The 25,082-nt window shown below is 37.1% G+C and overlaps 5 protein-coding genes across 10 annotated transcripts; 3 read left to right on the forward strand and 2 right to left on the reverse strand.

The window, feature by feature from the left end:
* Positions 1–81: 81 nt before the first annotated feature.
* Positions 82–3,484, forward strand: LOC149388240 (plasmodesmata-located protein 2-like). Of its 3 annotated transcripts, XM_089621826.1 has the most exons (4): positions 82–1,006; positions 1,096–1,124; positions 2,058–2,080; positions 2,694–2,791. In XM_089621826.1, exons 1-3 carry the CDS (start codon positions 220–222, stop codon positions 2,064–2,066), a joined length of 825 nt encoding a protein of 274 aa, XP_089477952.1. In that variant the 5' UTR covers positions 82–219; the 3' UTR covers positions 2,067–2,080; positions 2,694–2,791. The 3 variants fall into 3 exon arrangements, with proteins under 3 accessions (XP_089477952.1, XP_089477951.1, XP_089477950.1); XM_089621825.1 differs by lacking the exon at positions 2,058–2,080 and having other exon boundaries at positions 2,694–3,484; XM_089621824.1 differs by lacking the exons at positions 1,096–1,124; positions 2,058–2,080 and having other exon boundaries at positions 100–1,006; positions 2,694–3,484.
* A 948-nt stretch (positions 3,485–4,432) lies between these two features.
* LOC149388241 (uncharacterized) lies at positions 4,433–6,850 on the forward strand. Its single transcript, XM_089622379.1, has 3 exons — positions 4,433–5,694; positions 5,829–6,092; positions 6,181–6,850. Exons 1-3 carry the CDS (start codon positions 4,433–4,435, stop codon positions 6,848–6,850), a joined length of 2,196 nt encoding a protein of 731 aa, XP_089478505.1.
* A 946-nt stretch (positions 6,851–7,796) lies between these two features.
* Positions 7,797–11,837, reverse strand: LOC149388242 (uncharacterized). Its single transcript, XM_089622997.1, has 5 exons — positions 11,601–11,837; positions 9,287–10,189; positions 8,792–9,179; positions 8,103–8,654; positions 7,797–8,023 (listed from the first exon to the last, which is right to left on the reverse strand). Exons 1-5 carry the CDS (start codon positions 11,601–11,603, stop codon positions 7,935–7,937), a joined length of 1,935 nt encoding a protein of 644 aa, XP_089479123.1. The 5' UTR covers positions 11,604–11,837; the 3' UTR covers positions 7,797–7,934.
* A 1,230-nt stretch (positions 11,838–13,067) lies between these two features.
* On the reverse strand, positions 13,068–18,061 carry LOC149388243 (histone-lysine N-methyltransferase SUVR4-like). 4 transcript variants are annotated; one of them, XM_089622996.1, is made up of 11 exons: positions 17,815–18,057; positions 16,437–16,702; positions 16,253–16,333; positions 15,809–16,154; positions 15,093–15,244; positions 14,268–14,888; positions 13,878–14,143; positions 13,684–13,750; positions 13,479–13,529; positions 13,268–13,364; positions 13,068–13,147 (listed from the first exon to the last, which is right to left on the reverse strand). In XM_089622996.1, the coding sequence occupies exons 2-11, from the start codon at positions 16,656–16,658 to the stop codon at positions 13,119–13,121; spliced, it is 1,932 nt and encodes a 643-aa protein (XP_089479122.1). In that variant the 5' UTR covers positions 16,659–16,702; positions 17,815–18,057; the 3' UTR covers positions 13,068–13,118. The 4 variants fall into 4 exon arrangements, 3 of the variants coding, with proteins under 3 accessions (XP_089479122.1, XP_089479120.1, XP_089479121.1); XM_089622994.1 differs by having other exon boundaries at positions 14,268–15,244; positions 17,815–18,058; XM_089622995.1 differs by having other exon boundaries at positions 14,268–15,244; positions 16,437–16,705; positions 17,815–18,058.
* A 535-nt stretch (positions 18,062–18,596) lies between these two features.
* LOC149388244 (uncharacterized) lies at positions 18,597–24,019 on the forward strand. The gene is made up of 10 exons (XM_089622380.1): positions 18,597–18,995; positions 19,231–19,372; positions 20,433–20,538; positions 20,666–20,742; positions 20,908–21,007; positions 21,121–21,224; positions 21,917–21,959; positions 22,119–22,216; positions 22,646–22,742; positions 23,127–24,019. Exons 3-10 carry the CDS (start codon positions 20,517–20,519, stop codon positions 24,017–24,019), a joined length of 1,434 nt encoding a protein of 477 aa, XP_089478506.1. The 5' UTR covers positions 18,597–18,995; positions 19,231–19,372; positions 20,433–20,516.
* Positions 24,020–25,082: the final 1,063 nt, after the last annotated feature.

Raw genomic sequence — 25,082 nt, forward strand, 5'->3', positions numbered from 1 at the left:
GCATCGCAAATGAGTCAATGACACAACAAAACCAATTAACTAAGTAACCATTTACCATTCACATTACAACCTCGAAAGAGATCCAACTAATAATTTATACATTTTTTAAAGTAACCTCCTAAATCAAAACCTATATATAAGTATAATACATACAAAAAAAACACCAACCACGTCAAAAAGCCTCCAAAAAATAATAAAATTAAAAAAAAGGGCCCCAAAATGCCGTCTCTTCCTCCAATCGCATTCACAATCTTCGCTCTGCTTCTAATCCTCTCTCCTTCCCCCGCCGCCGCCGCCGCCACGTCAGCATCGCCGACGGGCTACACGAAGCTGGTGTACAAAGGGTGTTCCGACCAGAAATTCCAAGACCCAAACGGTGCTTACGCTCAAAACCTGAAAGCCCTCTTCTCTTCACTCCTCACCGAAGCGACCCAGAAGCCGTTCGCCACCGCCACCGCCGGAGCCGATCAACAGCAAACCGCCATAACCGGGCTGTACCAATGCAGAGGCGACCTAGCCACGGCCCAGTGCTCGGACTGCGTGTCCAAGATTCCGGCCATGGCGTCCAAGCTCTGCGAGAGAGCCGTCGCCGCCAGAGTCCAGCTCCACGGGTGTTACCTGAGGTACGAGGTCAACGGGTTCAAGGACGACTCGGAGACCCAGGTTCTGTACAGGATTTGCGGGTCGATTAGGGCTAAGGGAAGTGGGTTCGGCGATCGGAGGAGCAAAGGGTTTGGGATGGTTTTGGAGGCGGTGAAGAGCGGCGGCGGGATGTTCTACGCCGGTAGCGTTGAGTCCATGTACGTCTTGGGTCAGTGCCAGGGAGATTTGGACGGTGGAGACTGTGGCGAGTGCGTGAAACGCGCCGTCGAGAGGGTGGAGAGCGAGTGTGGAAACTCGATCTCTGGCCAGGTTTATCTTCAGAAGTGTTACGTTAGTTATAGTTATTACCCCAATGGCGTCCCTGGGATTCCTTCTTCTTCCTCTGATGATGATGGTACAAAAGGTACGGCATAATTTTTTTTTATTTATGTGAATATTCGAATATTTTTGTTTGCTTAATTAAAAGAAATGAGAATTTAGCATAATTCCCAGGAGCGATGAAACATGGGCGTTATAGCAAGGTAGCTAAATACTCCTTTGAAATTAATTTATGTATTTGTAAATTAATCGAGGTGTGTCTGAAATTAGTAAAATAATCAAAATGTTTAATTGTTTTTTTTATCGTGTCATTAAATTTTTTAAAAGTGATAAATTTTAAAAAAAAATTAATAATAGTGTTAAAAAGAATTGAAAATGTTTTATTTTACAAGATTGTTCTGTGAGAGTGAGACTCCTCATTTATATGTCACATTTTTTTATTTTCATTCAAGAGATTGTAAGGAGGGAAAAAGAAAGATGGAGACGAGGGAGAAATGTGTTCTGTATGTTGTTGTGTGTAGCAATGCATTATAGTGTAGGACTTTTTTGTTTTTGTTTTTGTTTTTTTTTTTTTTTGTTTTTATAGGATGTAGGACTTTCTTCTTGTTGTTGTTGGTTGTTGTGGGGCTAGGACTTTTTTAACCTTTTTCTTCATCGAATTAAGGAGTCTTAGCCTAAAATTATAATATATTTTTAACACTACAAAAATATAAATCAGGATATATCATATAACCCAAGTTATATGTTTGATATTTGAATAATTAAATAGATGTAGTCATTTGACTATTAAATCTAGTTTCTTCAAAAGATACTACTTATTTATTGTGTATAGTATTTTAACTCATATATATTTAACCTCACGTCTTTTACCTTTAATTATATTATTAAATTTTCTATTCATTTTACACGACTTTAAAGAAGGGTCCATTAGAAAAACAACAAATTTAAACGTTTGATATTGATAAATAATCAACGTTTAATAAATCTTAGGTAAATAGGTAAATAGACGTAAATCTTACATAAATAGTCACTTTCATATATTATGTCACGTCATTATTTATGATTATTTATCTAAGATTTATCAAACGTTGGCTATTTAGCAATGTCATTGACTATTTCTAATTTTCTATTAAAAGAATTTGTAGACTTTCAAATAAAGGTGAGCTCCTAAAGGCACATTTGGTTTAAGATAAGTACACATTTTATATAACATCTAACTATTAGGTATACAAATTATGAAATGAATACTAATTACCACACATTGCATATCTCGAAAGATGAAAAAGTAAGTTTTGTACTACAAATTCCGATTAGAACGATATAAAGTAATTTTATGAATGAAATTTATTTTGTTATAAAATAATATAATTATAGATAAAATGTACCAATTAAATAATTTTAGGTTTATTTTAAATTAGTAAAATCAATTTAATATATATTTTGAGTTTTATTATTCACATATTATATTATAGAGTTCATCATGAAAATAACCAATTTAAACGTTTAACATTGTTAAATAACCAACGTTTGGTAAATCTTAAGTAAATAACCACTTTCATGTATCAAACGTTGATTATTTATTTAATATTTACATCTGAAAATGGCTATTTATCTAAGATTTATCGAACGTTGATTATTTAGCAATGTCAAACGTGTAAGCTAACTATTTTCCTAATTTTCTGTAAGTGAAATGTAATGTGTATATAATTGGCTATTTTGGTCACAAAGTCAAATAAAAGGATATAAACGGTGCTTTGGTTTTGTTGGTTTAGGGAGGGCAGATGGAGAAGGAGGAGGGCAAAATGAGACCAAAAAGACTGTAGCCATTGTTGTCGGTGGAGTCGCTGCTTTTGGGTTTTTGTTAGCTTGTTTATTGTTTCTAAGGTCTGTTGTCAAGAAACGTAGAGCCAATAAGCACTGAGAGAGAGTGAGAAAGGTTCATAGATTCTATGCTCACGTATATAATATATACATACAACTATACAAGACACAACTCTGCGACGACCTGTATATTGTCTCTTTTTTTTCCTTCTTTTTTTTTTTTTTTTTTTTTTTTTGTATTTGCCCTTGTAAAGAAGGTACATAGAGAAATCAAGTTTATGAAGAAAAAAAGTTTAGCCAAATAGAAGATGGAATGCTTTTCCTTTTAGATTTTTGGGGTAGGTTCCAATTTTTCTTTCTGTTGTTTTCTTTTTCCTAAATGTCATTTTTTTAAAGCTAAAAAGACAAATGAGTCGAAAGGTGCAAGAGGATTTTGTTGGGGATTTGAAAGGGAAAAAGATTCTTTAAAAAAAACACAAAAGGGGAAAAAATTAGTTCCCCACTAACTTTTATTTTCCCTTCTCTTTTTGGGAATTTTGATCTAGTGCTCTCTCTATGAATATCCCAATAATCCATATTTCCTAAAAGTGAATTATTTCAATAGGTTATTGATATTGCTCAGATAATTTAGCTTTGAATTTTTTTTGTTTGTTTTCTTACCCAGTGCTTTGGTCTCTTAAAGTCGCTTTCTGTAAAATCAGTACCTTTTATTGTCATAAATTATTGTACGTGCGATAATGAGGCGGAAGGCTATGTGTAGCCAATTGAATTGTTTTAAATGTACATAAATATCACATGCAATTTTAGTTGGCATTTCTTTGGGAAACTTGATAAAGCAAGCTTGATAAAGCATGTGATTTGAAAACCAAACCATGTTTTGGTTCCCTTAGGAAAACCAAGCATATCACCATGTAAAAAGTCCAAATTACCCTTAAATGAATTTTTTTTTCAAAATCAATCCTTCACTCACTCCAGTTGTCTTTTTCAATTCAGAAACCAAAACAAAAGAAAAAAAAACGTGCAGCCCACAGCCAAGCACGTTTCCCTTTCAAAAAAAAAAAGAAAAAAAGAAACCATCCTCAGAGCCACTCAGAGCCCTAGCCCGCAGCCGTCGTCGCCACTCAGCCGTCGTCGCCAGTCCAGCAATCTCGCGAACAACATAGCCCTCCAGCCGAGTCGCGAACCAGCCAAGCCACAGCCAAGCACGCCCATCTCCACGGTCGTCGCAAACCCCAACGCACGGCAAACCCGAAGATATATGGGTAAGTTTCGATCCCTAATTCGATGATATTTTGTAAGAGATTTGTTTGATTTCCTGAAAAAAAGAGTTTGAGTTCGTCATGTTGGATCCAGAAAAAAGTCCGAAATTGTTGTCTGTAATTTCGACGTTTATAGTTGTTATTTTGATTTCATTTCGAAGATTTCGATTCCCAGAAAAGATATCGTTTAAACTCAAATTTTTAACTTCTTAACAGGTTCAAACGTTAATATATGTTGTTTATTTGATGGTACTTGGGTGAACAAAGGTACAAAATGGGAATATACTAATGAATCGCGATTCGAACTCCGTGCACTCGCGAAAGACATATCTCGGGCGGAGCTATTAATCGCTATGTACGAAGCTTTTTGTGTCGACAAGTCGTTATACGATTTGAAACTTGAAGCTGCGTATGTTTGGGCTGGAAGACCAATGCCTCCTCTCATTTTGGCATCGGACGCTAGTGTGACGGCATTTATGTTAGAGAATTCTGGTCAATCCAAGCTGAGGATTTCCTTATGCGTAACCCCCGTGAAAAGAAACATTGTTGATGCAACTCTTGATACAACTCCAAGCAGGGCAGTTTCACCAACCCCAAATTCTCAGGTAGCATGCTTAGGTATTAGCGTCGAGGTGAATGATTTTCAGGCGCCATGCGATGAAGAGGGTGATGAGGAAGGTAAGGATGGTGATGATGAGGAAGATGAAGATGGCGATGATGAGGAAGATTTTGATGCAAGCGGATTCTATTGTGAGGATAATCCGGTTATGAATGATAATGATATTCCCATGTCAGAGCCAGTATCGGCGACGCCTCATAAGAAGTCAAAATTATGGGATGCACATGTTTCAATTCCCGATTCGGAGGAAAATGTAAGTACGCCTTCATCCACTGCCAGTTCATCGGACATATGTGTTGGGCAAATTTTTGATAATAAGTTTGATTTGAAAACTAAAGTTGCCATGCTTGCAATGAGAAAGAGCTTTCAGTATAGGGTCTTCGAAACAAGCAGGAGTCGATGGGTAGTCAAGTGCAAAGCTGGTGATTGTACTTGGAAATTGAGAGGGAATAAACTACCAAACAGTGATATGTTCGAAGTGAGTGTGTATGTTTCTACACATACTTGTTCGATTGATGCCCCTGCTAGTGGCCAACTTCAAGCTGCACCATGGATTGTAGGACATGTTATCAAGCATAAGTATAGTCTTCAATCGACATCATATACACCAAGGAACATCATAGAAGATGTACGAAAGGAGTATGGGATAAATTTGAGTTACGAGAAGGCTTGGAGATGCAAGGAGACGGCAATTGGGTACATAAGGGGTACACTTGACGAGTCATACAAGCGGTTACCTGCTTACTTCTACGCATTAGAACAAAAAAATCCAGGTTCGGTTACTGACCTTGTTCTTGACTCCGGCAGTCGATTTCGGTACTGTTTTTGGGCCCTTGGAGCTTGTATACGGGGATTTGCATCATGTCGACCTGTGATATGTATCGATGGTAGTTTCTTGAAGACAAAGTACGGAGGGCAGATATTATCGGCGATTGCATTAGATGCAAATGACCAATTGTTTCCACTTGCATTTGCTGTTGTAGACACCGAAAATAATCACTCTTGGACCTACTTCCTTCGGAAACTGAGAGAGACCATCGGTTCCCCGCCAGATCTTTGTTTCATATCAGACAGGTACTTAATTTCGAAGATTTTAGTTTTGTTTCGACAATTTTGGAATGTTATTTCAGAGATTTTAGGTTTTCTGAGAAGTACATTTCGAATATTTTAGTTGATCTAATATTTATGTTTCAAACGCTTTGTTTTAGGCACGCGAGTATCCTTCATGCTATACCGGTTGTGTATCCAGAGTGTTATCACGGGATCTGCTACCAGCATCTAAGTATGAATGTTGCTCATGTGTTCAAAACCGATGTTTGTGGCCCAGAGATGTATGGCGCATGTTATGCTTGGAGAAAATCTGTTTTCCATGCTCAATTCGAGAAGCTAAGGCGTAAAGATCCAAACCTTGCTAAATATCTGGAAGACATTGGAATTGAAAGGTTTGCTCGGTCGTACTTTCCTGGAAAAAGGTAAGTTCACAAGCAGGTAGTACTTTATTTCGAAGATTTTGGTTTGTTTCTTAGATTTACAATGCGACTTCGAATATTTTAACAACAGGTACAATTTATTGACGAGTAACTACGCGGAAAGCTTCAACAAGAGGATAAAGGACGCTAGAACATTCCCAATTTGTAGCATGGTGGAATGCATTCGATTTACTCTTCAAGAATGGTTCTTCAAGCGAAGAGAAAAATCTGGAAATGCGAAGACCAAACTGAGTCCAAAATTTGATGAGGACTTACGACTTCAAGTTCAAAAGGGTCGCCATTTGCAATATTCGGGGGTTACGCAACATGAGTTCTTAGTACTTGATGGAGACGAGGATGGCACGGTAAACATGTTGACAAAAGAATGCACATGCGGGTTGTTTCAACTTCTTGGTCTCCCTTGCATGCATGCGACGTGTGTCGCAACAAAGCGTAACATCGATGTGTATTCATTGTGTCACCCTTTCTATCGAGTAGAAAGTTGGAGAGCAGCCTACATGGATGCTGTGTACCCTTGTGGTCCTGAAAACGAGTGGAATGCTCCAGAAGAGCTGTTGAATATGGAGGTCAAGGTACCTGTTGCGAAAAACCCCGCCGGTCGGCCGAAGAAGAAGAGCAAAGGAGGACGGCGCAAGATCAAACGTTTGCCGTCTCAAGGTGAAGTCATTGTTGTTCAGCGCAAATGTAGTATTTGTGGAGGTAGAGGACATAATAGGAAGTCGTGTACTTTTCGTCAGTAGTATTGGATTTCAGACATTTAAGTTATTTTATGTGTTTGATTTCAGGGTTTTCAGCTAATTTTCAGACATTTCAGTTAGTTTATGTGATTAATTTCAGACATTTCATTTATTTTATGTGTTTGATTTCGGAGTTTTCAGTTAGTTTATTTGCTTGATTTCAGACATTTCAGTTATTTTATGTGTTTGATTTCAGAGTTTTCAGATAATTTTTATAATGGATTTAAGACATTTCAGTTATTTTATGTGTTTGATTTCGGAGTTTTCAGTTAATTTTTATAATGGATTTCAGACATTTCAGTTATTTTATGTGTTTGATTTCGGAGTTTTCAGTTATTTTATGTGCTTGATTTCAGACATTTCAGTTATTTTATGTGTTTGATTTCGGAGTTTTCAGTTAGTTTATTTGCTTGATTTCAGACATTTCAGTTACTTTATGTGTTTGATTTCGGAGTTTTCAGTTATTTTATGTGCTTGATTTCAGACATTTCAGTTATTTTATGTGTTTGATTTCAGAGTTTTCAGATAATTTTTATAATGGATTTCAGACATTTCAGTTATTTTATGTGTTTGATTTCGGAGTTTTCAGTTAGTTTATTTGTTTGATTTCAGAGTTTTCAGATAATTTTTATAATGGATTTCAGATATTTCAGTTATTTTGTATGTTTGATTTCAGAGTTTTCAGATAATTTTTATAATGGATTTCAGATATTTCAGTAATTTTTTGTGTTTGATTTCAGAGTTTTCAGTTAGTGTATGTGCTTGATTTCAGACATTTCAGTTATTTTATGTGTTTGATTTCGGAGTTTTCAGTTAGTGTATGTGCTTGATTTCAGACATTTCAGTAATTTTTTGTCAATGATTTCAGACATTTCAGTAATTTTTTGTCAAGGATTTCAGACATTTCGGGTTCATGTATACATTACAAACCAAAATATCATCCAAAAAACTAGTCTCCAAAACTACCAAAGTTATTATCAACAAACATTACAAACCCAATTTTCATCCAAAAAAACTAGTCTCCAAAACTACCAAAGTTATTATCAACAAACATTACAAACCCAATTTTCATCCAAAGTAATGTTCATCACCCCTTTTTCAGGCTTTTCAGTTTGGCTGTGTTCAACGGAGTGTAATCATCATACTTTATGGGCCGCTTGCTCTTTCTCTTCGAAACTACACAATCCAACATAAAAGAATTAAAAAGAACATAAACCATGAAATATAGGCAACAGTTTGAAAATTGAGAACTTACCATAGACACGGACAGATTCTTTCGCCGGAGGGTTGACGAAGTCGTCGTCGTCGTCATCGGGGGCTGCCACAGAGGTTTCCGTCGTGGGGGCTGCCACAGTTCTTGCCGTCTCTTTCGTCGGAGGGTTGACGAAGTCGTCGTCGTCATCGAGGGCTGCCACGGTGGTTGCCGTCACGGGGGCGTTCACGGTGGTTGCCGTCTCGGTGGCTGCCACGGGGGCTTCCGCCTCGGGGGCTGCCGTCTCGCTTGCCGTCTCGGGGGCTGCCGTCTCGCTTGCCGTCTCGGGAGCTGCCACGGTGCTTGTCGTCTCCGGGGCTGCCACGTTGCTTGTCGTCTCGGGGGCTGCCATCCCTTCGTCATCATCGTCTTCATCTTCGTCGTTGTCATCATCTCCATCGTTGACATCCGGAGGGTCCAAAGTTTCATCATCTTCATCGTTGTCATCATCTTCTTCTTCTTCCTCCTCACCATCATCATCCGGAGGGTCCAAAGTTTCATCATGAATATTAACAGCTTCGTCAGGGTCAAAAAATAAACCTTCATCATTCTCCACTGCCAAAAATTATGTCACAAAACACCAAAAATTAATAACTAATATTCGAAACAGTATATAAAAAAAGCCATAAAACTCCGAAATCATTAACAATATAAAACTAAAAACTTCGAAATTCACAGTTGAGAGAGATTACCATGTGGCGATGGTGACCTCCGCCGTGGAAACTTCTCCGATGGATACCTCTCTTCTTGTGTAGCGCTTCCCGGGACGACACTTACCAAATAATCGAGTTTCTCAGTCGTGTCTTTTTGCCACCTCATGATTTGCTTCCTCATGCGCTTCTGCTCCCTACACATTTTCTTAACATTCTGCTCCACATCACTCAAACGTCGTTCAAGTATTGAAAAATTCTCATCTCCACGTGGTGGGCCAACGTCCTCTTCATTCACGTACGCCGACTTCTTGTGCGCTACAACAGAATTGTAACCCGGATATTCTGGTATAGTAGATGGGTGTCTCTCGAGTATGGAGAGATACTTCTTCTCACCATCGGTAGGCTCAAGCGTCGGTGTTGCCTCCACCTATAAAACAAAACTTCGAAATTAATCATACATAATAGTTGGAAAACGTCGAAATGAAGCTGAAAATGTACATAAAATCTCCGAAGAAAAAAAGTTAGAAAACATACGCTTTGTCGGATTAACTTTTTTGTGAACCCCTTCTGTCTTGCTTGTTTCATGCTCACCCATTTGAGCATTCTCGGAATGCTATTCTCGCTCAATTTCTTGCCATACTCTACACCGACAAACTCTATGGCCTCGTACGCCCAAAATTGAACCGCAGGGAGAAACCCTTGGACCGCATACTTTGCGTCTTGAACCTTCTTCTGCTTCTTACCTCGATTCTCGTATAAGGTACGCAGGTGTTTCGGGTCCGTCGCTAGCAACCCCTCGAGAGTGGCAGCCCAACTAACGTGGCCCCACGGAAACGCCATAAAGTATGGGAGCTCATCGACCATACTTAACAACTCCTCCCAAATACCTTGCCAACTATCCTTTCCTCGTATGATGCCTTCCACAATCAAACACAGTCCGAGCTTGTACAAGTCTTCTTTGTTCGTGCACGTGTTAAAAGCTGCCTCTAAATCAGCAACAGACGGTGCCTTGTGAAGTTTTTTGTCGTTGTCATCAACGTGTTCGGGGTCAGGAAAATACGTCTTCAACAGACGGTTGCTTGAAAGGTGCTTCTTGAATTCTTCCGTTGATGGAAGCGTACTAAACTTTAGTCCGGTCATCAAACCAAACTCGTTTCTTCCGAAACGGATAGGATTCTTACCGATACCAAAGTAAATTGCATCCTGACATCTTTGCTGGATGCGTCGTTGGAGAAGTTGGTCTATAATCACACCATTAAAGTTGAAACCCGTAACGGAAGGGGAATCGATCCAACTAAATTGTGTGTCCTTCAACCTAGCATGTAATCCGAATACCATAAATCGTGTGCTTATTACCTTCAAGAACCCGCTGCCTCTGAAACTTATTTGACCACTGTAATCCTTACAGATGGGAACTAACAATTCATACTTCGGTGCCTACAAAAAAATGAGAAAAGTTCGAAATAAAGAATCAATCACAGAAAACTTACTGAAAACTCTGAAATCCTGTACATAAACTAACTGAAAACTCTGAAATACATAAAAAAAGATAACTGCAAACTCTGAAGTCTTTTACATAAACTAACTGAAAACTTTGAAAATCATTATATAAACTAGCTGAAAACTCTGAAATCCATTACAAAAAATAACTGAAAACTCTGAAATCCATAAAAAAAATTAACTGAAAACTCTGAAATCATTTACAAAAGATAACTGAAAACTCTGAAATTTATTACATAACCTAACTGAAAACTCTGAAATTCATTACATAAACATAACTGAAAACTCTGAAATCCTTTACATAACCTAACTGAAAACTCTGAAATCCATTCCATAAAATAACAGAAAACTCTGAACTCATTTACAAAAGATAACTGAAAACTCTGAAATCCTTTACATAACCTAACTGAAAACTCTGAAATTCATTACATAAACTAAATGAAAACTCTGAAATCATTTACAAAAAATAACTGAAAACTCTGAAATCCTTCACATAACCTAACTGAAAACTCTGAAATCCATTCCATAAAATAACAGAAAACTCTGAAATCATTTACAAAAAATAACTGAAAACTCTGAAATCCTTCACATAACCTAACTGAAAACTCTGAAATCCATTCCATAAAATAACAGAAAACTCTGAAATCATTTACAAAAAATACCTGAAAACTCTGAAATCCTTTACATAACCTAACTGAAAACTCTGAAATCCATTCCATAAAATAACAGAAAACTCTGAAATCATTTACAAAAAATACCTGAAAACTCTGAAATCCTTTACATAACCTAACTGAAAACTCTGAAATCCATTCCATAAAATAACTGAAAACTCTGAAATCATTTACAAAAACTAACTACAAACTATGAAATCCTTCACATAACCTAACTGAAAACTCTGAAATCCATTCCATAAAATAACTGAAAACTCTGAAAATCCATTACAAAAAATAACTGAAACGTCTGAAATCAAACACATAAACTAAATGAAAACTTTGAAATCGTTTACAAAAAATAAATCCATTACATAAACAAAGCAAACTTAAATCTTCGAAATCCCTTCAAACCGCTATGAACTTCATAGCCAAAAAATCCAAAATCTCTAATCAAAACTACATCCCATCCCAAAATTTCACACCGAAAATACCAAAGATTTCATATCAAAACAATCTTAATCACCAAAAATTCATCGAAAACTTCAAACCCTCATACCCAAAATCTTCGAAACATATCCCTTCTAAACAACCCTAACAAGTCATAATCGAAGATTCTCAAATAATGTCATCTAAATAATTATGAAACCATTTCAATTTAACAAACCCTAAAACAATGGGACCCAAAACAAACTCACCATTTTCGTTTGGTTCACGACTCGGCTGGACTGGCGAGGAGGGCTCGGCTGGTTCGCGAGGAGGGCTAGGGTGGTTCGCGACTCGGCTGGACTGGCGACCACGGAGCGAAATGGCGAGTAAGGCTGGACTGGCGAGGAGGGCTCTGATGGTTCGCGACTCGGCTGGACTGGCGACGAAGGACTGAAATGAATAGTAGGGCTGGACTGGTTTACGACGATGGGCGTGGGTGCATGAGGATGACCGACGGAGAGAAGAGAAGAGAACGAGTGATTTGGGGCGGGACGGGATGAGCGGGGTTTTTTTTTTGGGTTTTGAATTGAAATGGTTCGGGAATGGGAAAGGCACGCATGAAATGGGAAGGAATGGGAGTGCAGAGAAAATAAAGGATTGATTTTGAAAAGAATTTTAATTTAAGGGTAATTTGGACATTTTACATGGACAAATGCTTGGTTTCTCTAAAGGACCCAAAATATGGTTTGGTTTTCAAAACACATGCTACACTAAGCTTGGTTTATCAAGTTTCCCATTTCTTTTCGGCAATTGAATTTTTTTTTTGTCGCTTAATTTGTTTTTCATATTTCTCTCAAATGCTGATCAGCATTTCTGTAATATACAAGTATCGTACGTCCTTAAATTATATACAAATTAAGAACTAAATATTTGTAAAACTAGGCGGGTCGTGGTTGTTCGGGTTGAGCACACCCTAAATTGTCGACGTTGTTAAATCTGGTGGCCAACGATGTGGTTTGCGACAAGAGCTATGACATCATCGGAATCTTCAACTCTAGAGCCGACGTGGATGAAAGTTAGGCCTTAAACTTGTCTACTCTAGAGTTTAACGCGTAGTAGAGCCGAGTGATTAATGGAATGTGAAGTGAACTGTTACACAAAGTAGAGCAGATGTTTGCATTTGTTTTTTTTTTTATGTTTCTGGTTCGAGTCAGACTCACGCCACGATCCGGTAATTCTAGTCTGAAATCCGAGTTTGGGCAATGGATTTATGTTTCTTTGTGGCTCTTAGAGCAAAATCCTAACAGGGCTTGAGAATGCAATATTCCAGATGTTATTCCCGTTGAAGACATTCTGGGACGTAATGATCTACTACAAGTTTTACTTTCACTCGTCTATTTTCGCATTCAAGAGATTGTTCATAAATACCTAAGCAGTGAACACGGATAGATAGTGATAATTATATATATTCAACTAGTCTCGATTAAAAGAACCAAGATAACAAACACTTTCTCTGTTTTCAACCGAAAGTACATGTAGTCATGGTGACCTAAATCCAAACGAGAATACCGAAGAAGGAAAAAAAAAAACACTGCAAAAGCAATGGTGAACGGCGCTTAACCCAAAACCTTGCGTGCCGTCCTACGTTAAGACCCTGTACAAGCAGTGAGAAAAGTGACAACTAGCTAGCTATAGAGACAAACCAATGCTGCGATTTCACCTCTTTTTTTTTTACAAAAAAAAAATACCCAAAACGGTGAAGATAATATGTAACTAGTCACAGTAATTCAGCTCGAGGTTGGTATGGATTTAGATCCTGCAAAACGAACAGCAAATCATACATGTGACTTAATTGTAGGACCATAAAAACAGTTGAAACATAACGAGTAAAGAAATCTTCAGTTTAAGGTCTTGGTCTACGCCAGGAGATACATACTGTTCACTCGTTTGATGTTCCTGCAAAATTTACTGCCGCAACGGCAGACAAATGGCTTAATCGTATGATCTTCATCATCAAAGTCGATGCCATAATCCTGCAGAGAGATACCACATCCAGGAATATTAGCTTAGCATAGGAAATCCGAGGGAAAATAGTATTAGCCCTAGTTGGACAGAACGGAACCAATAACTACTATGTATTTTCTCACCCGAGTCAGCTCTTCCAAAGCGTTTACTTTTCTAGTGGTAAAGAAAGCAACCTGAGAAACAACCAAGAATTGAGATAGTTCATTGAGCAAATCATGCTAGAGAAGACGAATATATTAAAATAAAGCGAATTAAGTCGGCCATCACCAATGAAATATAAAATAAAATAAAAATATGCATGCAATGATAACGGTAAGTCATTATTACATGGTAGTAGTGGTGATCGGGGGTTTCCACTTCAACAGGGATTTCCACCAAGTTTGCATCCAAGCATCTGGTAAGTTCATACAAAGCATATTAAATCGATATATGAAAACCAAATCCAAGGCAAGTGAACAAACATTATACCAATTGGAATCATCAACCTATCTATCATCACGAATTAATTTTGAGAAAAGTACCTGTGATTGATGAACCTAGCAACGTTTCCATAGTGCGATGCATCAAGGCAGAGAGCTTTCTCATCCTTCAAATTTCCTTTATAGCCCCAATCAGCGTCAAGAAGGGCAAGATAGGTATTTCCTCCACCTTCTCCGCATTTCACGGTCCTCTCGTGACACTCCTTGGTAGTCAGTATTTCTCCAACATATTCGCACACAAATGTGCCTTTCGGCAACTCCTCGAGGGTTCGTAAACCCCAACCCCTTTCCTCGGAAGTGAAAAATACCTGCGATACATAACCAAGGTAATTAATATATGAAAGGTCATGAGCAAGAACATTATATTTTTGTTCTGAAACATAAAATTCGTTTCAAAGACATCAAAACTAACCCCAACATAAGAAACCCAACCTGCAAACTGCGAGTGATGCCTCGCTGCACGATTCGGTTTCCACAATTTTTGTTGCAGCCACATTTCTTCCAACATTCTTTGATGAACTTCATCTTCAAGTGGCCCTTGCATGGCTCCAAGCAACCGTCGTTCTTCGACTTTTCCAACGGGCATTCTTCACAAAATATCGGGCACTGCTCACGGGTGATCGAGATGCATTTTTCCAGAAAATCTTCCTTGACAAGGCCTTCGAGGGTGTAAGCGAATTCACCGCCGGTTACTTGAGCACAAGCACAGGGCACGGGTGCAGATAAGCAGTCCCCAAAGCAGGATGAACAGCAGTTTCTATCCCCAATCCCAGAGAGAGAGATATCAAGCTTGGCGTTCTGGAAAACGAGACCCTGAGAGATATAGAGAAACAACTCTGGACACTCATGGTTAATCTTGTTTATCCAGGGAATCCTGGTGCTTTCTTCGCCGTTAGTAATGTCCTCAACAATATCGAGGGACCTCATAATAGAATTCCGTTCATTTGGGGGACAATCGTGTGGTTCATGATGGGAATCAGAGGTCTGATTGTTCGCTGGACCATCCTGTGGTTCATCAATGGAGTCAGAAGGCTGTTCAGTTGTGGGACCATCCTGTGATTCATGAAGGGAATCAGTTCCCAGCTCCAGGAAGCTTTCACAGATATGCTTTAACAGTTTTGTGACGGAAAAATTTGGGTCACTGATTTTGTATGAATGGATGCATTTTTCCTCGGCCGTTTTTATAACAGCATCAAGTGTAGGCATGAGGAATTTGCGTTTTCCATCAGCCGAATTGCAGCTCAGAGAAAGCTTTACCTCTCCCAAAGATGATGTGGCAATAACTAAGTTAGAACATGGTTCCACTTGTTCCGGTCTAGCCTCACACTCTGTCCTCATCTCACCCAATGAGGCTGAAAAACCACCAGTTTCCCCATTTTCTGTTGGAATATCCTTTTCATTTTCTGGAGCTGAAAAAAATTAAATTAAAATAAATTAAAGCCAAGAAAACAACGGATTAAATCCTATGAAAACATGACAATTATCCTTCTTATTAAATGCAGCTATTTGCTTACTTTATTCCATTTTTCAATCGCTTTAAAGTTCTTCTCACTCATTGTCTCGATTAAAATAAAGTTAAATCAACTTAAAGAAAACGCAGTATCACATTGGAAGATTTCAAATCCGATACAAACGCATTACAGGCATTGACACGTAATTTTTTTTTTCAAAAAGGAAACAAAAAGAGGATCAAAGCATTTCAACCATCAAGAAAAGTATTTTGAAGCCCTATTTTATGATGAAACACCTCAAGATCAAACAGCGACTATAAATGGGAAGAATGACTCGAAAACTTGCAGCTATATAGCAAACCAGTTTAGTAAAAAAAAAAAAAAAAGAGCATCGAGTCCAGGCTAGAGGGGCTAGCTTAGTGATAAGCATCTCTCTCTAATCCTAATAGGTCGTGGTTTCGCATCATAACAAAATCTAATTACAAAGAACAAAACAAAAGAGCAAAAGAATTCTAAATAAACCTGGATGAATCACGGAAATTGGGACGGTGTATTCTGGAACGTCATGGGTAACCGTGTCGTCGGTGAATGGTTCATCTTTGGGCTCGATCGACGGAGAGGTATCTGTAAATTTGTTGATTGTCAAAACCTTTCCAGCTTCAGCCACAGGGTCCATATAGCTCAAACCACTCCGCGGTCTTCTCTCATAGATCACTAATCCTTTACCCGTAACAGGAGGTCCGATTGGAGTCAAACTCTCTTTCGCAACCATTGGCTGCTTTCCTTTGTTCCTATTTGGATTCGGAGGTGAAAGCGAAATTTGACGACCTTCTTCCTTCAACTCCGGCGACTCACCCGTATTCGGGGACTGGCAATAGGGGGAAGATTTTCAGTTTTTCATCACGCTGCAAGTTCAGTTATATCAAAAATAAAAATTAAAAAAAAAAGTGCCAAGAGAAATCATACCTGATTTACTTCGCGCCCCCTTGAACGTAGCCGTTTTAAGGGACGCTCTGTCTCCTCTTCAGGTTCTTGTTCCATGGTTTCCTGTTTGTTCAAGCCAAAAGGAAATTGAGCTGATACAGCCATATTTGGTTACAAAAGGAACGAAAAAAACAATAAAAAAGCTAGAAAGCAATTGGATTCTCACATCGACATTCTTCGCAAGCTTTTTCTTTTTCTCTGTGGCATTGTCCTCAGCCTCGAAGATAGCATCCACTAGAACCCTATAATTCTCTTGTTCAATCATCCCCCAGTTCTTTTCGTAGGTTTGTAAGAGATCTTTCAGGACTGGTTTTACTTTCTTCTGTGGGATGCCTAGAACTTTCATAGCCTCAAAGGCAGCGGTGACTTTTGGATTCTGGGGTGCCATAACGGTTCACTTCCCAATTCTGGTTTCCAAAGATCAAAAGAAACCTACTTTTCGTACCGATAAGATTACATACAAGTGTCAGTTTAAAGATTTAAGATACATTTTCCTATTAAAAAAAAATCTAATAGGAAGCTAGAATTTACAAGGGAATGTGAACAATGTTTCCCACTTGTCCTCGAGAAACAAGTACAAACCCTAACAAAAAAGTATGTAGAAGAAATTTACGACAAAGTTGTAAACAATCACCAAAAAAAAAGTAGTAGCAAAGCGAATTCCTTTATATAGTTGGGAAAAAAAAAATTGATGTTGAACTCACAGACCACCTGATTCCAAACAAGAAAGAGATAAATGCGTTAAACAAACACGCCAAATTGAAAATCTTTAAAAATATATATTCTAGTTATTTGTTAGGCCTTTTAAAAACTCACTTTTTTTTTGCTCTCGAGAAATAATTTAGTATCCATACAATATCAAACAAATAAGCCTTTAGAACCTTCACAAAGGATACTTAACACTTGGAAACTGGTAAGTGTTCATCAAACTCTAATACCAAATAAAATAAAAGAACACTTGCGGAAGAACAAAAATAAAACACAATAATGAGGCTTGAAATTCTTCTACTTCAAATCAAAGTTCAAAAACTCCGGCTAATAAAATTTACCTGAACCAGGAAACCAAACCCTCAGTCAATGGAATTTCTGAAAGTCACTTACCTCATCCATACCCATTACTTTTAACTAAAAAGCCCAAAATATAGAAAAGCGTCATAAACAAAAGCAAAATATCTACAAACCCAGACATGCATAATACTGAAGCGAAATAAAAGAAGACAAAGCATTTCTCTTCGGTTCATCCCAATTTCTTAATCAACCATAGCAAGACACAAAACCGAAATGCTTGAAAGCTCGATCAGTGCATAACCTCCAAAAACTGAGCAATGTATTTGCTTAACAATGTAGGAAAACGAAATAGAATGAAAACCCTAGACTTTGAACGGCACACGGAAAAAAAAAAAAAAAAAAAAAAAAAAAAAAAAACTAGATTCTCAAGAGAAGAATAAAAAAATTGTAGAAACGCCGAAAAAAAAACACATACACACCTTCTCAGACGAAAATCGGTTAAAGAAAAACATAGAGAGAGATGGTCAAAAGCTTACCAGAGTTTTTAACTCGGAGTGACTCGTCCGATTTAGGGGTTTTGAGAGAGAGCCAAAGAGAGCGAGAAAACGAAAAGTTTCTGTTGATTAAACGTTGCTGACGTTTTATTTAGAGAGCCTAAATGGAAAGAAAAAGTAGAGTACAGGTGGCGCGTGAAACACACTTTTACTCTGGGTGCGTGAGGCTTCAGAATCAGAAAATGGGCGGGAGTCTCAGTCTATATACTACTCTGGATCGCGGATATCATTTTGCCAGGAAATAATCCTAAATAATAATTCATGGCTATTTCAAGCCAAGTTTGAAATCTGGTCTTAAAAAAATACGAAATTGTGGTGAACTATAGAAATTGTGACATAAATAATGTGAAAATTTGAAAAAATTGTATCAATTACGATCAAATATAAAAATTACGACAGAAATAATATTGCAAAATACTAGACATATATATATATATGTATATATACTCAGTTTATGTTTTATATTTTTTGTATATTATTTTTTTAGTTTTTTATGCAATTAAATTAATTTTCATGATACAATTTTTTATTGCTAAGTTAAAATTTTATTATTTGAAAGTGACATAATCAAGATATATTAGAGATCCTATTATATATATATATATATATATATATATATATATACATATATCCTGTTAATAATTAATACATATATCTTGTTAAATATATACAAATTTTATTTAATTACAATTCATGTTTATATATATATATATATATCTCTCCTATATTATAAGTGCCTATCGTTATTTACTGTTCATCTTATTTTCTCCAATCAAATTCGTTCAGTTTATTTCTTCTTCTCCATTCTTCCTCACCGCCTCTCTCCCTCACCTCCCCGCTGTCACTGACTCTCGTCCCCTCTCTCCTGAACAGCGCCACTACCCTTTCTCCCTCTTCCTCTCTCTCACCCGCTCCCTCTCTCCCGCGCGAGCGCCGACCCCGACTGCGCGCGCGCCTCTGCCGACTGCGCGACCAGCGACCGGGCGCCGCCATCTCTTCCTCTCTGTCCTCGCGCTCACTCGACGCCCGCCGCCGAGTCCGCCTCTGCCAAGCCGCTTCCGCCCCGTCGCTGACCTCTGCTCTGTCCTCGCTGGCAACGACGCTTCCGAAGAATCTCGGCCGCCCGATTTCGCTGTCTTCGTCATCGGGTTCCAGACTTTTAGGTTTGTAAATTAGGGGTTTTTAAATTGTTATTTCTAAGGTTTGAAATTGGCATCTGATTTGGGGATTCCGAAATCATGGTTGTTTGGATTGATTTCGTTGGTGATTCATGGTTTTTGGTTGATTGAGATTTTGGGCTGACTTATTGATTGAGTTTCAATTAGATTGATTGATCTCGTTATGATTTCAAGAGTGTGGATTGTTAATGGTGAAGTCCTACATTTTGGCATTGTGCAGAGTTCTTGTTTTGCTTAATTTCGGCTCGGCAGATCAAGTGGCGATCCAGCTGATGCAAAGACTTTTAGTTCAAGTTTCCGGAGCATCTCCGTTGGAGAAGGATCTTGTAAAGGAGTTTAAGCGCATGCCTGATCATCTCAAGGTATCTCTCCTATATTTTTTTTATACACATGTACTGTTGCAAGTCTTTTGTTTCACTGCTGAAATACAAGCTACTGAACTTAGTTAATGATGATCAGAAACAACCACGATATTGACAATCAATCTAACCCATGGTACCATATCTACTGATCTGATATCCAATGGTTCCCATGGTTCGTTCTTGATTAGATATTGTATAGCTACTGAGCTTAGTTACGTGAGGTATAAGATCAATGTCAGGATTATGCCACATCCTGAGATCAATTAATGTCTTAGAGGCCATTATGCCTATTCGTGCAAGTCCTTTAGCAAAAGAGAGCAATAATTGCCTCCCTATATCTTTGCTTTGTTTTCTCTCTAACAACCCAAGAAGTCCAAGACATCTGACAGCAATTCTTTGAACGTCTAAATGATCATGTTTTGCCTGCAGTTTAGACAACATAAAAAAATGTTGGCACTTTCAAATCATGAGCATAAAAGTTTTCTTTGAGCCACTTTTCATATAACTTATATCCTTGGGACAAAAAAAATGGAAAGTAACCATACATAAAGGAAATGCTAAATCATAGTTGCTGTATCAAAATCAAATTTTTATATTTAGAAAATCTAAATCAAATTCAATTTAGATTCCACCAGACATATGGGAAACTACCAGTATGTATCCACTTCTTTGATAATTGTGTGATCTTGTTTATTTCACAAGTTTATGTTGTGCATACATGTACATTTTTCTCTCAACCGTTAAATCCTCGGCCAATCAAAATTCAGGAACTGTTGTTTTGCTCCAGAGTTGTTGGGTCTTGTTTGGGTGTTGGGCTCTTGTACTGTAACTTTTACCTTTTCCTTTAAATACCAAAAATAAAAGAAAAAGAAAAAAGAAAAAAAATTCAAGAAATGTCAGAATTTGGTTAAGCATCTTGAAAAAAATAAAATTTGGTTGGATTGGACATTGGGCATTGTATATGGAATCGATTTGGCCATTGTGCAGATCATTGTTAATTCTGTGCTACCTTGCATATTACAATAGTATTGGATCAACTGATATAGGTTTTCTGTAGCAGGTTTAAACGTCCAACGCAATTGCCATCGCCGTGACATTGTAGGATTGTCAACACCAGTTTTACTGCTGAATCTTATTTCCGCACATGAACAAAATGGTTGAAGAAGGTTAGCCATTATATTTGCTAATGTCTTCTTTTTTTATGGTGCACTTTTATCATAATCGTCAGTCTTTTACTATGCTTACATGACCTTGGCGTTTGTTCATTTCTTGGTATGTTGGTGTCCTTTTTAGGATCGGAAGATTCTATATCATCGGCTACAATATTAGCTTCATATCGCGACTCCACTCGGTCGAGAAAATATAAAAAGGTCTGTTTATGGTTTTTCTTTCTAAACTTCTCTCTTCAACGGTTCCAAAATGCGCATCATTTAGTATAAATGTCTTCTACAGTCAGAAATCATTTAGTTGTGTTAAATTAGCTACCTCTTACAATGACGCTCATCAAAATAATTGCTTTCGTATCTTTTCTGTAGCGGAAACTCCGGTCCTCTGAACCTCCATCAATTGTATCCAAATGTAAGCGTAAGCGTAATCTTGGCTTACAGAATCCTGCACATCGGCCTTTCAATTTAAGTACGTCCTTATTATTTTACATTTGTCATCTTTTTAATATTTCAATTTATATTAGTTGTTTTTTGAACCACTGACTGTATATGCATTATCTTTTCCCTATACTTAATACGCAGGTAATGACGACGCATCCACATCCGAAGCTATTGATGATTCCATTTCTTCAGACATGGTGTTAAGTACCTATTTAGGTTTGACCACTACCCGACCTTTGGAAACGGTATTACCACAAAACACATTTACTGAGTTTTATCCTTTCTGTTTTCACCTTTAAATTAGATTACTCTAAATAATAATCCAATTTCGTGTTTTGTCTATTTTTTTTTTTCCATTTTGGTGTGATTTTAGATTGTGAATGTTTTCCAACGATATGTGAACCCTTTGAACTGGTTTCTTGTCAATTTTGTTCTGTTCCCTTTTGTGAATTGTTTTTATTGATGTTGAAGCTAAACAACATAACTACATGATTTTTTCCATGAAGCCGCTTGAGTTATTAAAGCTTTGCCTAATATGAGTTCAGCTGTTTATTATAATTTTTGGAGTCGTTTTAGTTTAACATAAGAGATTGAAGTACCCTCATTGAATTTGAGTTTTTGGGCTATTTATTTAGAATAGTTTTTTTAACAATTTATTTGCTTGTGTTATTAATTATTCCAAGAAGCCTAATGAATTAATTTTAAAGATCATTTTAGCTGTCATGTCTTCTTAGGGCGATTCTGATCTGGCGAAAGCTGCAATCAATAGGAAAAAACCCCCTTTCTCGAAAGGAAGAACTTGCAATTCTTTTTCCTTTCCCCAGCCCTTTTTTAAACCATTAGCAAGAACTTGTTTCAATTGCGGATCATAAGGAATTCGAACAGCTGTCTACGTTTTATTTTCTTATTACATTAATAACTTCATGTTTCTTTACAGCAAACTCTTCCTCTCCTATCAACCGCACAGTCACACTCAAATGGTAAATATACGCTTTTCTATATTCAGCTTATACCATATTTCCTTTACGCTACACGCTTTTACAACTTGTGTTCATTTTATGTTGCTTACTTTTACTATCATGTTGGTCCAACAAGTTGTAGTTATCCCTGCCTAATAACGTAATAAATACGTACTGCAGGAGCACGGACTTCTACTGACACCACTTCTAAATCTGTTCCTTCAGAAACGGTACTGAGTACTTTTCTGGCGTTGAAGAATAAGAACTCTTACATAAAGGTACTAGAATATGTATATCAATTATTTATAAACACAGTATTTATTTTCATCGCGATTCCATCATGAAGAAACATGTTTTCGGCAAAATCTTCCTTTCTCTTGAGAATATTAGGATTTGGAAAAAAAATACTTCCCAGTACGTAGGTAGAAACATACATCAATTATTTATAAATACAGTATTTATTTTCATCGCGATTCCATCATGAAGAAACATGTTTTCGGGAAAACCTTCCTTTCTCTTAAGAATACTAGGATTTGGAAAAAAAATACTTCCATGTACGTATGTAGAAACATAGTCCCCCCCCTAATAGAAATAGTTTAGATAAAAAATTAAAATGTTCATTGATTGGGGATCAATTATATTTTTAGAGTAGTATATAGGTTACCAACACTTGTTCTTGCATTGTTTTTACATTATGTATTTTCCAGAAAAAGAAGAAATTAACGACGACATGCGAACGGTCTAAGGTCCCCTACATGTCTGCACGCCAATTATTCTTTGCGCAAGAACTTCCGAATATAGAGAGTAAGTTAATATGAAATCCAAATCTCTTTCACGCTTTTGCTGTTCTGATTTTGTTTTCACACTTGTTCGACAGCTGTCTATTTAGGATGCATATAGTTTGTCTTCTTAGTACGTGATTTTTCTTCCCATATTTACAATGACATATTTTTAGCTTCTTGGCTGTGTCATTTATATTTTGTAACTTCAGAACTTTTACACTCCCTCTTATAAAAAGGGCTTTCTACACTTATATAGTCGGTCTGCTGCCTGCTTTTATCAGTTCTGGATTATCCATTTGGCCGGTGAAAGAGAATTAGGATATAATTTTATCCATTTCTCTATTTCTTTGATCAAATACTTAATTTTAAACACTGATTATTCATTTCTTTAAAAATGTGTACACAGATATCCATGTTGATCCATTATTTCGAGGTTACGAATTACCAAAACAGCCCGTGGTTTTGACAGACCGAAGAACTTGTTCTTTCTGTGACGCTGTAAAATTCCAATTTGAAACCCCCACCTTTTGTTGTTCATCAGGAGAGATACGTTTGATAGTTCATGACTCTCCTTCGACTCTATTAGATTTATTTTGTGGTTCATCAGTAGAATCAAACAATTTTCGTCAGTATATACGTATTTATAATTCAAGTTTCGCATTTAGTTCAATGGGGGTTCATCTTGATGAGAATTTATTACGTCAGAATAGTGGTATATATACTTTCCGTGTTCAAGGTCAAATTCATCATTGGATAAAACCATTAAATCCTCAAAACCAACTTCTATCTGCACTACAGTTGTATTTTCATGATACTGATTACGAGATCCAAAATCGTCAAGGATTTTCTGGATTATTGTTAACGGAAGTTCTTGAGAAACTACGCTCCATTCTTACTATGAATCCATACGCTAAGTTTTTCAGAACATTGATAAATATTTCTGACCTTAACGACTTCTCAATAATTATAAAAGATAATCCTGGACTTGATCAACGTGTATTTAATGCACCATCTGTTTCTCAAGTAGCAGCCGTTTGGGTGGAAGATAATTCTGCCAGCGATCGTACATATAGAGACATCATTGTTCATGGCCTAGATAATCAAACACATACTATTGGTTATGATTACGGTTGTTATGATCCACTACAATATCCTCTTCTATTTCCGTACGGTGAAACTGGATGGCACGTTAATATTGGCCGCACGTTAAACCGTCGAAATCAACCACCGCCGCCTCATATTCATGTTCAAGATTTGCTTCTTGCAGAACAAGCAGGTGATGTTCGTTCTCTAATTTAAATAGTCAGTACTATATTTAAATAGTCAATTCTACGCAATATTATATATGTTTCTTTCCTCCTGTCTGAATTTTTTACTTGTACTACAACCAACTCATTCACTGCAACATGAGATTAATATACTTCACTCAACGTAATAATATCTTCCCATATTCATTTTCTTTGCTAGGTTGCTCTAATCAACAACAAACTCCTAGAGTATCATGTCGTGATTATTATTGTTACAAACTCCAAATCAGACCGAATGAGCAGTCAATTTTACTCTACAGTGGTCGCCTGTTTCAACAATACATTGTTGATATGTACGTTAAAATAGAAGCAAATCGTTTGAATTTTATCAGAAAAAATCAACAACATATTCGTGCTGATTTATATCAAGGTCTCGTTGACTCAATAGAAATAGGAATTCGTAAAGGGTCGGAAATTGGAAAACGTATTGTGCTTCCAGCAAGTTTTATTGGTGGACCAAGAGATATGCAACGAAGATATTTAGATGCGATGACTTTGGTTCGTACATTCGGAAAACCAGATCTTTTTATAACCATGACTTGTAATCCTAATTGGCCTGAAATACAACAAGAATTAAAGCCATTTGAACTGGTACAGAATCGGCCTGATCTGACGTCACGTATTTTCAAGGCTAAATTAGAGCAACTAAAAAAAGATCTCATCACCGATCAAATATTTGGACCAATTGCAGCTTATGTTTATGTTGTTGAATTTCAAAAGAGAGGGTTACCACATGTTCATTTCTTAGTCATATTAAAGACAAGCTTCAAAATTTATATCCCTGAACAAGTTGACAAATATGTGTGTGCAGAAATACCTTCAGAAATTGAACAACCATATTTGTTTTCTTTGGTACTTAAACATATGATGCACGGACCTTGTGGTCTTTTAAATCCAAAAAATGTTTGTATGAATCAGAAAAAAGAATGCAAAAATCATTACCCTAAAGAATTTTCTGAATATACTAAATTAGGTGAAGATTGTTACCCGACTTATAAGCGAACTATTTTGGGTACCCGTGTTATAGTTCGAAGAAAAGAATTGGATAACAGATG

The sequence above is a fragment of the Urtica dioica genome, chromosome 8 (assembly GCF_054948205.1).
Source record: "Urtica dioica subsp. dioica isolate 48M chromosome 8, U.dioica_male_clone48M_v1_H2, whole genome shotgun sequence".
Lineage (NCBI taxonomy): Eukaryota > Viridiplantae > Streptophyta > Magnoliopsida > Rosales > Urticaceae > Urtica > Urtica dioica.